Source organism: Erpetoichthys calabaricus, chromosome 4, assembly GCF_900747795.2.
Source record: "Erpetoichthys calabaricus chromosome 4, fErpCal1.3, whole genome shotgun sequence".
Classification (NCBI taxonomy): domain Eukaryota; kingdom Metazoa; phylum Chordata; class Cladistia; order Polypteriformes; family Polypteridae; genus Erpetoichthys; species Erpetoichthys calabaricus.
Genome location: NC_041397.2, coordinates 122,172,071 through 122,184,343, shown reverse-complemented (window position 1 = coordinate 122,184,343; position 12,273 = coordinate 122,172,071). Strand labels below are relative to the sequence as shown.

Genomic DNA, 12,273 nt, shown 5'->3' with positions numbered 1-12,273 from the left:
TTTCTAAAAACAAGTTTTCACTTTGTCGTTATGGGTTACTGAGTGTGGATTCATTGGCAAATTTATCCATAATACACAATAAAGTGTGCAGAAAGTGAGGCGGTCGGTGTCCTTTCTGAATCCATTGTTGATGTATCCTGCTTATTTTTTAGAGGTGTGGTCCAAATTATACTCTGTAAGTTGAGAAGGTTGCCATATTGTAGCATTGCAGATACTGTTAGTTTATATTGCAATAATGCATTCTAAATACACTGCTGTATCTCTCCAGATTGTTTTCAAAAACCTTGCCACAAAGCCCTACTCTTTACATGCACATGGAGTTTCTTATATGAAGTCAATGGAAGGAGTAGGCTATGAGGATGACTCTCCACCAAACTATAAAAATGATGACGCTGTTCTTCCAGGACATAATTATACCTACATTTGGAACGTGAATTCCAAAGTGGGGCCTAAGTCAAAGGATACACCCTGTCGGGCCTGGGTCTACTATTCAGGTGTCAACCCAGTAAGTATCTCTGTCCTCTCTATCTCCCTGTCTATCTTGCTTAATGAAAGATTTCAGAATTTAGTAGCTTTTATCTATTATTATCTTAGATTAGACTAGTTGTAGTTTTATTTAATGTGTAGTTCACAGCAGAATATTTTAAGCATGTGTCCATTGAGGTGCACTAAACACAGAAGGCATAAGAGACTGTGTCCTTCATAACAGTCACTGAGATCATTGAAACTTATTGAAAGTATGCCCTGCCTTACACTAATATGTAGTTCAGAAGTGTACCCATAATACTTTAACAACTTTAAGTCCCTTGCTCATCTTTTCACTTTCAGTATTTGCTGCCAGATGTCATCCACTGAGCCATGCTCATCCCCCCTTTATAATTTTAAACATTTATATATATAATTTATATATATATATATATATATATATATATATATATATATATATATCCATCCATCCATTTTCCAACCCACTGAATCCGAACACAGGGTCACGGGGGTCTGCTGGAGCCAATCCCAGCCAACACAGGGCACAAGGCAGGGACCAATCCCGGGCAGGGTGCCAACCCACCGCAGGACACACACAAACACACCCACACACCAAGCACACACTAGGGCCAATTTAGAATCGCCAATCCACCTAACCTGCATGTCTTTGGAATGTGGGAGGAAACCGGAGCGCCCGGAGGAAACCCACGCAGACACGGGGAGAACATGCAAACTCCACGCAGGGAGGACCCGGGAATCGAACCCAGGTCCCAGGATCTCCCAACTGCGAGGCAGCAGCGCTACCCACTGCGCCACCATGCCGCCCTATATATATATATATATATATATATATATATATATATATATTTATTTATTTATTTGCAGTTGGAGATCCACAAAGGGAGAAAAAACTAATCACGTATCATAAAATAGTTTTATTCCTGAGCTTTCAGGAATATATATATTGTCAGAAAAACGAGACATACTCAGATAAAGGTTTGGGGCAGCCACCCGTATAATATGGTATCCTGGCTGCAAAGTCGTTTTTTCATCAAATAAACAGCACTGATGTGCATACAACTGAGTCCAAAACAAGACTGAGGAATTAGGAAAAAGGGGCAGGCTTTTAAAGGGGAAGACAGGAAGTGAGGTCATAAGGATCAGGCCCATGTTCTTTAGCCATTGGTTCGAGCCTGGACGTGACATCAGAGGGGCCGGAGCCGGTAAGGTCTCCTTCCATTGGCTCGGTCCCGGAAGTGACATCAAGAGAGCCAGATGGAATCTCCCGGGAATGGTCTATAGGAAAGAGAGAAAAAGAGTCAGTGCACTCTGCCAGCTCCCGGCATGCCTCAGAACTGCCGTCACTCAAGCCCTTTAGCTGCCTCCCATGCGCATGTGTGTGACAATATATATATATACATATATATATAAATATATATATATATATATATATATATATATATATATATATATATATATATTTTTTTTTTTTTTACTCATCTTTGGAATTTCTGAATTCACTTTCATGTTTACAGAGATGTGGCGAATTGTAGCGTACCTTAGCTTCATGAGGCTGAAACAAGAACCAACCTAGTAAACTGCCAGGCACGCACATGCATACGTCTACAGTCTTCCAACAAATTGAAACAGAATGTCCTTGGGATTTAGGGGGAAACTGGAAAACAGGGAGAACATTGTAAACTCCACATAGACAGTAACTGAGCTGCACTAACAGAAAGATGCTATAAAAATAATACCTTTTTCTACTTTTTCTTATATTCTTATCAAGATATTTTCTTGTTCACTGTAATATATAAGCATGCTTTATGTAAATGCATATAAAGCTAGTACACAGAAGTGAAATGTGCTTAACTCAACATTCGTTTTCTTTTTTTTAATTTTTAGAAAAAGGATATTAATTCAGGGTTGATTGGACCATTGCTGATTTGTCATGAAGGATTCCTGAAAGAAAATATAAAAGATGCAAGGGAGTTTTTTCTGCTTTTCATGACATTTGATGAAAACGAAAGTTGGTACTTTGAGGAAAATATGAAAAGCATATATAAAACTAATATTATCAAGAATGACCCAGAAACGAGAAGCAAGAACATATTTCATGGTACTGTATTTTGTTGCATTCATTATTTGATATTAATTTTAACCTAATGCTGCAAGGAAATGATCATATCTTGATTTAGAAATTATTTTCTGTGATCTTGTACTGGGATATGTGGGTTCAGAAAATGAATAGAGGTGTGGATAGATAGTTTAAATAGAATTGGGATGAATAATTTAGGAATAATTGTGTATAATATACACAAGATATATTATAGATCATTTCCAACCACGTAACATAGAATATTGTTTTAGTTTAATAACCTGAGAGTTCATTGACTACCAATGGAAGTCTTTTTCATGAATTCTAGTATTCTCACCACATCAGCGCACTAGTCTATTTGCAAGCTTTTGGCTTGGAAAGAAATTGTTGGTTTCTTTTGTGGAACAGATTTCCTGGCCACTTTGAATAATTCATAAGATTTTAACCATAAACACATACCGTATAAACTGTGGATTGTTTATTATTATTAATTATTTTCGTTCAAATTATTAATTTCACTTAAATAATATTATTTGCCACAATGTCTTTACTTCAACATAAGATGACATTTCAGCTAGGTTTTATTGGTTTTTAATACACACTACACTTATTTATGTATATGCATATGCCTATACAATGGAAGTTTTCATTTCTTATTGTTATACAACATTGAATCACAATGGAGTTAATGTGTCTTTTTTGACACTGATCAATAGAAGAAGACTCTTTAATTTCAAAGTGAAAGTAGATCTTTGTGATTTGGTCTAAATTAATTACAAATATAACGCCAAAAATAATTGATCAGCATTCACCACCAATAAGAATTATACACCTAAATCATCACTGGTGCATCCAATTGCTTTTAAAAGTCACCTAATAAGTTCAATGGATATCACATGTCTGTAGTCAAGGAATTTCATTTGATTGTATTAAAACTTTCCCTTGTCTGAGAGGTCCATCTTGTGGCGAGTCAGTATGGTGGCCTAACTTAGACAATAAAAACAAAAGTTAGAGGATGGAAACAGGAAAATGCCCAAGTCACTCAATATGCCTTGGGATCCAGTTAAATCATTCATTAAGAAATGGAAAGATTATGAAACAGCTGTAAAACTGCCTAGAGCAGTGTCCACAAAAACTGAGTGATCATGCAAGGGGAAGACTAGTGAGGGAAGTCACAACAGACCTGTGATAACATCTGAAGGACTTACAAGCTACAGCGGATCAGACTAGAGAAACTGTCAATACAACAACTGTTGCCTGGGTGCTTCACCATTCACAACTTTATGGGAGAGTGGGAGAGAGAAAAAAAAGCATAAGGCACATGGAAGACTCTGAAGTCATCTATAAGAAGGTTCTATGGCTTAGTCTTAGCCAAACATTTAACATTATCAAAATCACACCATTGTAAAACATGGTGGTGGAAACATCATGTTGTGGGGATGCTTCTCGGCAGCAGGCCCTGGAAGGCTTGTTCTGTATCAATATTGCTTAACTCAGTGTTTCATAGACTGCCATCAGTGGGCTATTCTTTATAATGTTAGTGGGCTGCAAAGTGGTGTTCATTGAATCACATACAGGTTGTCTGATCGTTGCTGCAAGGTATATTTTTGACCCAACAGCTTTGATGATTTGTCTGCGATTCACGAAGGGAGACCCATCCTCACTCTAATGATTGTCTTTGATTATTCCAGTTGGTCGGGAAGACACTTACATGTGAAAAAGTGGGTCACAATATCAAGAAAGTTTGAGAAACATTGGTTTATCTTATACTTTCCTGGTAAACATTCAAAGTTATTGTACATAATTTAAGTTGCTTTAAAAATATCTATTAAATTAAACCTATGGTGAGGACTAAACATGTACAAATTATTACAATGCAACATTTAGTATATTCATTTACTTCATTTGTGAGACATGAACACATGCATCATGTTACTCCATTGAGTTACAGTGCTTTAAGTTTTCTGGTCTCAAGGAGCAAAAAGCCACTTAACTGGAGAAAAATAATATATGAGTGCAGTTAGCCTGCCTAATTAACTAATTTCAGGTCATTTAATCTGCATTTCACATATGTATATCACTTAGTACACACGGAGAACGATGTTTTTAAGCACCCCTTTCATTTGAAGGCTGCAGTATACATGCAACAGTCTCATAAGTGCTTCATGTTTTGCAGATACATCATGAGTAAAAAAAAAGTCATAATATTAATTTTAATGTAGCGAAGCGTTGTGCCAGCGCATGTGGCTCATAAGGATTTAAGCTACATTTCCTGGCTGATTTCATGGCTCACTATCTGAACATGTTCTTGCTCTCCCAGGCATCAGTTCTACACTGAAGACAAAATGGTTGTACAGATGCCTCCCTTTTACAAAGTGCATCTGCATTAGAATTTGATGGTTCTTATATTTAAATAACAGTTGCCTGGGTATCACTATTTTTTTCTTGCTGGCTTAAGTTCTTCATGTTACCGTAATAATACCATAATAACATATAAAAAAGTGTTTACAAACAAGTAACACCTATAATCATTAACCTAATTCGTGTGTTGACTAGGGGTTCCAAAGCACTAAGTCCCAAAAACGGTTCCAAAAATGCCCACTGGGCTATTTACTGTCAAACCTCAGCTAGTAAAGAGGGCAAACACAGGATAAAAAGTTTATTTTTACAAAAAATGATCTGTCACACTATGAAGCTCTGAAGACCACAAAGGCATAAAAGAGCTGCCAGAAAAGGAATTCAAGGCAAATAGAAGTCCTAATTCAAGTATACAAGAATATTCAAATACAAGCCCAAGTCCAAGAATAGTTGAAATAGAAAGCGAGGTCAAAAATCCAGTAAATCACTAAGAACACAAAAATCACAAAAGGCACAAGAACTCATCACTCCTCAGATCAATTGAAATGAATCACCAGGAACTGTGGAAGACCCTCTGAATTTATAGGGTGGAGGGCAGATTCTGGTGGTGATTGGCAGGTGACCCCGTCTTTTGGAAGACCATCATAAAACATATGGAACCTAAAAAAGGCAGCTTACATACATAAAGAAAATAAAGAATAATACACATAATCAACATAAATAAGAGAATCAAGAATTAACAAATGAGGTCATATTTGAACCCCAGCCAGGAGAAGAGTACTGGCTGAGATATAACATTTGCATGTTTACTTATTTTTTATTTGAATAGTCAAACCCTATTTTTTGGATAATTTGAAAACCCTAGTAAGTATCCGTCTCAACTAGAGCTGTAACAGATAAAATTAATAAAACTTTTGAAATGGGGTTTATAAGGTTGGTCTGGGTGGGTGACCAATAAGATATGCTTTTATGGGGGTTCAAAATCTCTAGTGGCACTCCTCATGCTAAGTACAATAAGACTGAGGTAAGTTTTGGTTCAAGTAGCAAGTCTCACCCATCTTCTTTTAATTATCTTAATCTTCATAATCCAGGATGTCCAGTGCAAGGCATAATCACACAACCAATTAATTCTGGGAGTCACCAGTTATCCACATCTTTGAGATATGGGTAGATACAAAACACAACACTATGTAGCCATGGTGAAGGTCTGTAATCTACACAAAGGCAGAGGCTAGGCCAGGACAGAACCAAGGTCTCCGGAAGCTATGCTTTCAACTTTACCATATGCTACACATGAAGGTAGTCATTTAGAGAAACATACTTCTCACTTAACTTCAGTCAAAAATAATTTGAATTTTCCTGTTGTTTCAGCTATTAATGGCATCGTTTACAGTTTGAAGGGTCTAAGGATGTACGCCAATGAGCTTGTAAGATGGTACTTGATCAATATGGGCAGCCAAAAGGACCTTCACTCTATTCATTTTCATGGGCAAACTTTCCTTGACAAGCAAGGTAAAGACTATCGACTTGGTGTCTACCCACTTCTACCTGGTGAGTAAATATTGTTGTGTTACATAAAAAAGATAAATGAGGATGTGTTGCTTTCATTTATTTAAATTTAAGTGTCTATAGCCTCATTGCATTCTCTCATAGCTATCAAACATATGCCTGTTCCAGTGGCGGCTGGTGAAAAAAATTTGGGTGGGATCACAGTTTTTTGGGAGACAAAGTGAAGCAGCATTTATCTATTATATAGTGCCTTTCACATCTGTCTGGTCATTCCACATGCTCTCGTGGTCCTCATTATAGTGTCAATACACATCTTTGTCTGTCCAGTACCAGACCCATAGGTCAAATCCAGGCTAAAATGTATTATATTCTTTCCACTATGCTGCCCAATTTAATGCCAGCTTTCCCATTTCTACTGAACTCCAGAACTTCAGTTTATGACATCCATGGTTATTTTTTCCCATAACTTGCCTTATAAATGTGGAAAGGAACAGGTGCAACTGCCACTCAAATTTTATACTACACCTGTCTCTAATTGCTCAGTCCTCTGCCAGCTTGCCCAGTTCCCCATTCTGCTAAAACCCACACTATAATGTGCACATCCCCACCTCTGTAATCTTCCAATAACGTGTACTTCCATCCATCCTATAACACATCCATAGCATAAATCCAAACCAAATCTGCCTCTTATAATAGAATGCCCAGTCCTTGGTCATTTCCACCGTATTCCATCAGATCAAATTACATCTTGCCTGAAGAAGGGGCCTGAGTTGCCTCAAAAGCTTGCATATTGCAATCTTTTTAGTTAGCCAATAAAAGGTGTCATTTTGCTTGACTTATCACTACACTGTATTCCATAAATCCACATCATACAATCACTAGTGCTGTGACTTTTCTCAAGTCTTGCATCCTGTCGCCCTGATGTCACATGTGATGAAGACCATGGAGTGGCTGCTGCTTCACCACCTGAGGCTACAGGTCCACCATGCCCTCGACCCTCTGCAGTTCGCATACCAGGAGAAGGTGGGAGCGGAGGATGCCATCATCTATATGCTACACCGATCCCTCTCCCACTTGGACAGAGGCAGTGGTGCAGTAAGAATTATGTTTCTGGGCTTCTCTAGCGCCTTCAACACCATCCAACCTCTGCTCCTCAGGGACAAGCTGACAGAGATGGGAGTAGATTCATACCTGGTGTAATGAATCGTGGACTATCTTACAGACAGACCTTGGTATGTGCATCTCGGGAACTGCAGGACTGACATTGTGGTCAGCAGCACAGGAGCGCTGCAGGGGACTGTACTTTCTCCGGTCCTGTTCAGCCTATATACATTGGACTTCCAATACAACTCGGAGTCAGCCACTTGCAAAAGTTCGCTGACGACACTGCTATCGTGGGCTGCATCAGGAGTGGGCAGGAGGAGTATAGGAACCTAATCAAGGACTTTATTAAATGGTGCGACTCAAACCACCTAAAACTGAACACCAGAAAAACCAAGGAGTTGGTGGTGGTGGATTTTAGGAGGACTAGGCCCCTTATGGACCCCATGATCATCAGATGTGACTGTGTGCAGATGGTGCAGACATATAAATACCTGGGAGTGCAGCTGGATGATAAATTGGACTGGACTGCCAATACTGATGTTCTGTGCAAGAGAGGACAGAGCTGACTATACTTCCTTAGAAGGCTGACGTCCTTCAACATCTGCAATAAGATGCTGCAGATGTCCTATCAGACGGTTGTGGCGAGCGCCCTCTTCTACGCGGTGGTGTGCTGGGGAGGCAGCATTAAGAAGAAAGACGCCTCACGCCTGGACAAACTGGTGAGGAAGGCAGGCTCTATTGTTGGCATGGAGCTGGACAGTTTGACATCTGTGGCAGAGCGACGAGCGCTCAGCAGGCTCCTATCAATTATGGAAAATCCACTGCATCCACTAAACAGTGTCATCTCTAGACAGAAGAGCAGCTTCAGCGACAGACTGCTGTCACTGTCCTGCTCCACTGACATGAGGAGATCGTTCCTCCCCCACACTATGCGAATCTTCAATTCCACCTGGGGGGTAAACATTAACATTATACAAAGTTACTGTCTGTTATACCTGCATTTTTATCACTCTTTAATTTAATATTGTTTTTATCAATATGCTGCAGCTGGAGTATGTGAATTTCCCCTTGGGATTAATAAAGTATCTATCTATCTATCTATCTATCTATCTATCTATCTATCTATCTATCTATCTATCTATCTATCTATCTATCTATCTATCTATCTATCTATCTATCTATCTATCTATCTATCTATCTATCTATCTATCTATCTATCTATCCCAGTTTGTCATTTATCACACACCCAGAGTCATTCCCACCCTAATTTTATTCTACACCTAACCTTGTACAAGTTTGCCAGACTTACCTCACTTGGTCACAAATACACATTGTGAGATTCACAGACCCCCCCAGCATCTTAAAACATAGTTTTGGCCCCCAACTTGTCTTTTGCTACGCCCACAGGACAAGTCCTACCTACATTTTCTTCCATTATGATCAGGATATATGTATTTCTTTGAACACAAATATTGTCTCCTTCCTTACTGAAAATTTCTCAGTAACTTTCTGATTAAATTGATTCTTTTCACTAAGCCTACCAAAACAATTTAGCCTCATGCTATTGTCTAGAATCAGTTCATTTGTCAATTGTCAATCAATTGTCAGTGTTTCCCAACCTTTTTTCTTTGGTGGCACACTTTTTGAAACCAAAAACATCCAATGGCCCACCACTATTCTAATAACTACAAACATATTATATCTGATACATGTGCTCAGCTACCTGAAGGGGTGGTCCTACTGGAGAAGTCAGTAAAAAAGCAGCTCAGAGATCAGCGTTTGCAGATACAGCACTTAGTGACCACTTTGCTAGCATCTCCCAGCTGCTTCATTCCTTTGCCCTCCTGTCTTGAGAGACTCACTGGCAACTACACAACCAGACAGATGGACTCTAGCACCTTGGAGACACATCTGTAACAGAGCTATTGTGGAGCTGCTTATATCCCAGCTTCTCCAGAGCTGCGTCCCCGGAAAAATCTGAAAGCAACCAATTAAAAGGCAGCCTCAGGTCACCTGCTTGCCAAAAGTTGAAGGACTTACATAGACTATCATTGGGCTGACATCCTTCACTCAGAAAATATTCACACAGAAATAAAACAAATACAAGTCGGAACCAGTTTTTCATGGATGTTGACATGTGCTGACCCAAGGCACGTTGTACAAATAAACAAATTTGTTTCATGATTGTTTCGCATTACTTAATTAATTTAAGTGCTGTTTATAAAAACAAAAATTATTACTAATAACTTAACCATTTTATTAGATTGTTAAACCTGCAGCAACAGTCATATCCCAATACACACCAAATTCCATTCTCAAGAAAAAAAAACATCAGTTTATTAATTCACTTCTGAAAGGTCAGGAAATGGGACAGGGCAGAGTTTTGCAGCATTTTGTGACATTTTCATTCTCATAGTTAAACTATGAACAATTGAGAAAGGCCATTGTAGAGCAAATAAAACCAGTAGGAGTCAATCCAGATTAAGAAAAGGAGTGTTAGATTCTATACATTTTATTTTCTTGTATGATTGGCAAGCAAAGAGCAATATTTCATGTTTATCTACAATTAAAGGGAAATATTATAAACATTGAGAGACAGCAGAATATATAATATATAGTATATACATTGTATATACATTATGTACAAACATGTACTAACATTAAATATACATATATATATACATATATATATATATATATATATATATATATATATATATATATATATTATTTCTTTATTTCTTTATTTATTTATTTATAAAGCACTTTAAAAACAACCTCAAGGCTGACCAAAGTGCTGTACAAAGAAAAACAACACATAAAACACATAAGAGCTGAAGATATATATATTGTGATGGACGGCTGGTGTTTCAGTCTGGCTGGGATGTCTCTCAACTAAAAGAGAGAGCCTTTTTAGGACACTAAATCCCCCGGAACGTTAGATGGCAGCTCCCCTGGACGGAAATGGTTCCCCGGATTCCCGCAGGGCAGCATGGGAAATGGAGTCCGGTTCTTCAGCCCTGTTGGGTGCTGTGGGTGCCGCCAGGGGGAGTTCACCAAGATCCCGGGGACTATTTCGGTTACATCAACCCAGAAGTACTTCAGGGTCACATGGACGAAAGCCCATAGTACTTCCAGGATACTTGAAGAAGGCATTTGGCCCAGAGAAGGAATACTTCCGGGCCATGGACTTTAAAAGGACTCTGGGAAACCCAAGCAGATGGAGCCGGAGTTGGGTGGGAGTGTGACGGAGCTGCTGGGAGTTGGAGGATTGTATGATTTATTATTATTGATTATTGTATTGATTTATGATTGGAAGAATTGTGGAGTGTGCGGTGCTTTGTGCACTTTATAGAAGAATATTAAAGAAAGCATTCTTGGTGCTTTCAAAAGTGTGTCCTGGACATCTGTCTGGTGAGTTCAAGGGGCGCTATAGAGCGCTATATTCCACTATATATATATATATATATAGTGATAGGCACCCAGGCATCAGCCTGCCCAAACCCCGACACGATCACAAAAACACAGTCTTTTATCAGAATAAACTAAGGTTTTATACCTCCAAAAAAGTGTTACATATGCACAAAACGCTGGTTTCTCCCTTTCTACAATAAATCTCTCACCACTGCACTGCCCTCCGGCAGTCAAGTGTTGCCTCTCCACCACCCAGCTCCGACTCTCCTGAATAAGGGAGTGCGATCCCTTTTATTGCAGACCCGGAAGTACTTCCAGTGCCAGGGTGATTGCCCGATGGAAGTACTTCCAGGTCACACGGAAGTCCATTATTAGAGTAGAGAGCTTGTTTCCCTGGAACGACCTCTTGCAGCATCCTGTGACCCCAGCAGGGCTGCCCTCCCAGACTACATTTTCTGGCATGCCCTGCTGGCTTCCCACTGGGTGGGGATATCCGGGACTGCTGCCATCTAGCGTGCTGGGGCAATAACAGTTCCCTAGTGATCTCTCTACTAATATAGGGGCTGTCCGTCCATATATATATATATATACTAGGGGACTTTGCCCCCTGCTCGCTTCGCTCGCCCAAACCCCCGGGGCACGCTACCCGCCAGCCATTTCGGGTCTCTGCCACTCGTGATGTGAAGGGGGGACTGAATGCACGGTAAGGAGATGCGGATGCATCAGCTGCTGGCTTGCTGCTGCTGAGCTGCATGTTCTGCTTGTAGTGCTGCACGCCAGTCATTTAAACTTCTGTACAGCAGCTGTCGTTTTGTCTCACTGCCATGTCTTGCGGAACATTAAAACCAATCAGGTAAAAAAAATGTCAAAGGACTCTCATACTCTTTTTCTGACTTCTGATTGCAATTAAATTTATCTGGTGGATGAAAATTGTTTTGTTACCTTAAAGAAATACCCCACCCAAAATAATATTTTTATATGTTACTTATGCCATGTGGTTTGTAGTGCTCACCAAGAAAACATTTAATTGAATGTTTTTGTGGAGAACTGAGATAACAACATTTGTCATAGAACTGGCATCCATCGAGACCAACCCTGGGTTACAGCAAACAAAATATAAATGTCCGAGTTACTGACGTTGCATAATCCACATGTTAAGTAATCCAGGCATATGCTCAAAACATACAAAATGCATGCATTGTTTGCTAAAATATTGTTAAATAAATACTTCTAGAAAATCGGAGTAGTACATGCACAAGAGATATGTTTTACATGTAGCTGAGCGTTTGAATTAAAGACCTGCC

At 39.3% G+C, this 12,273-nt stretch overlaps 1 protein-coding gene across 1 annotated transcript in view; it reads left to right on the top strand.

Moving 5' to 3' along the window:
- Window positions 1-12,273, top strand: part of f5 (coagulation factor V) — a 114,378-nt gene that overhangs the window by 84,090 nt on the left and 18,015 nt on the right. The window contains exons 15-17 of the mRNA XM_028799742.2: window positions 269-505; window positions 2,392-2,605; window positions 6,314-6,493. Of these exons, the coding sequence (XP_028655575.1) occupies window positions 269-505; window positions 2,392-2,605; window positions 6,314-6,493 (631 nt within the window). The remainder of the gene's footprint in view (window positions 1-268; window positions 506-2,391; window positions 2,606-6,313; window positions 6,494-12,273) is intronic.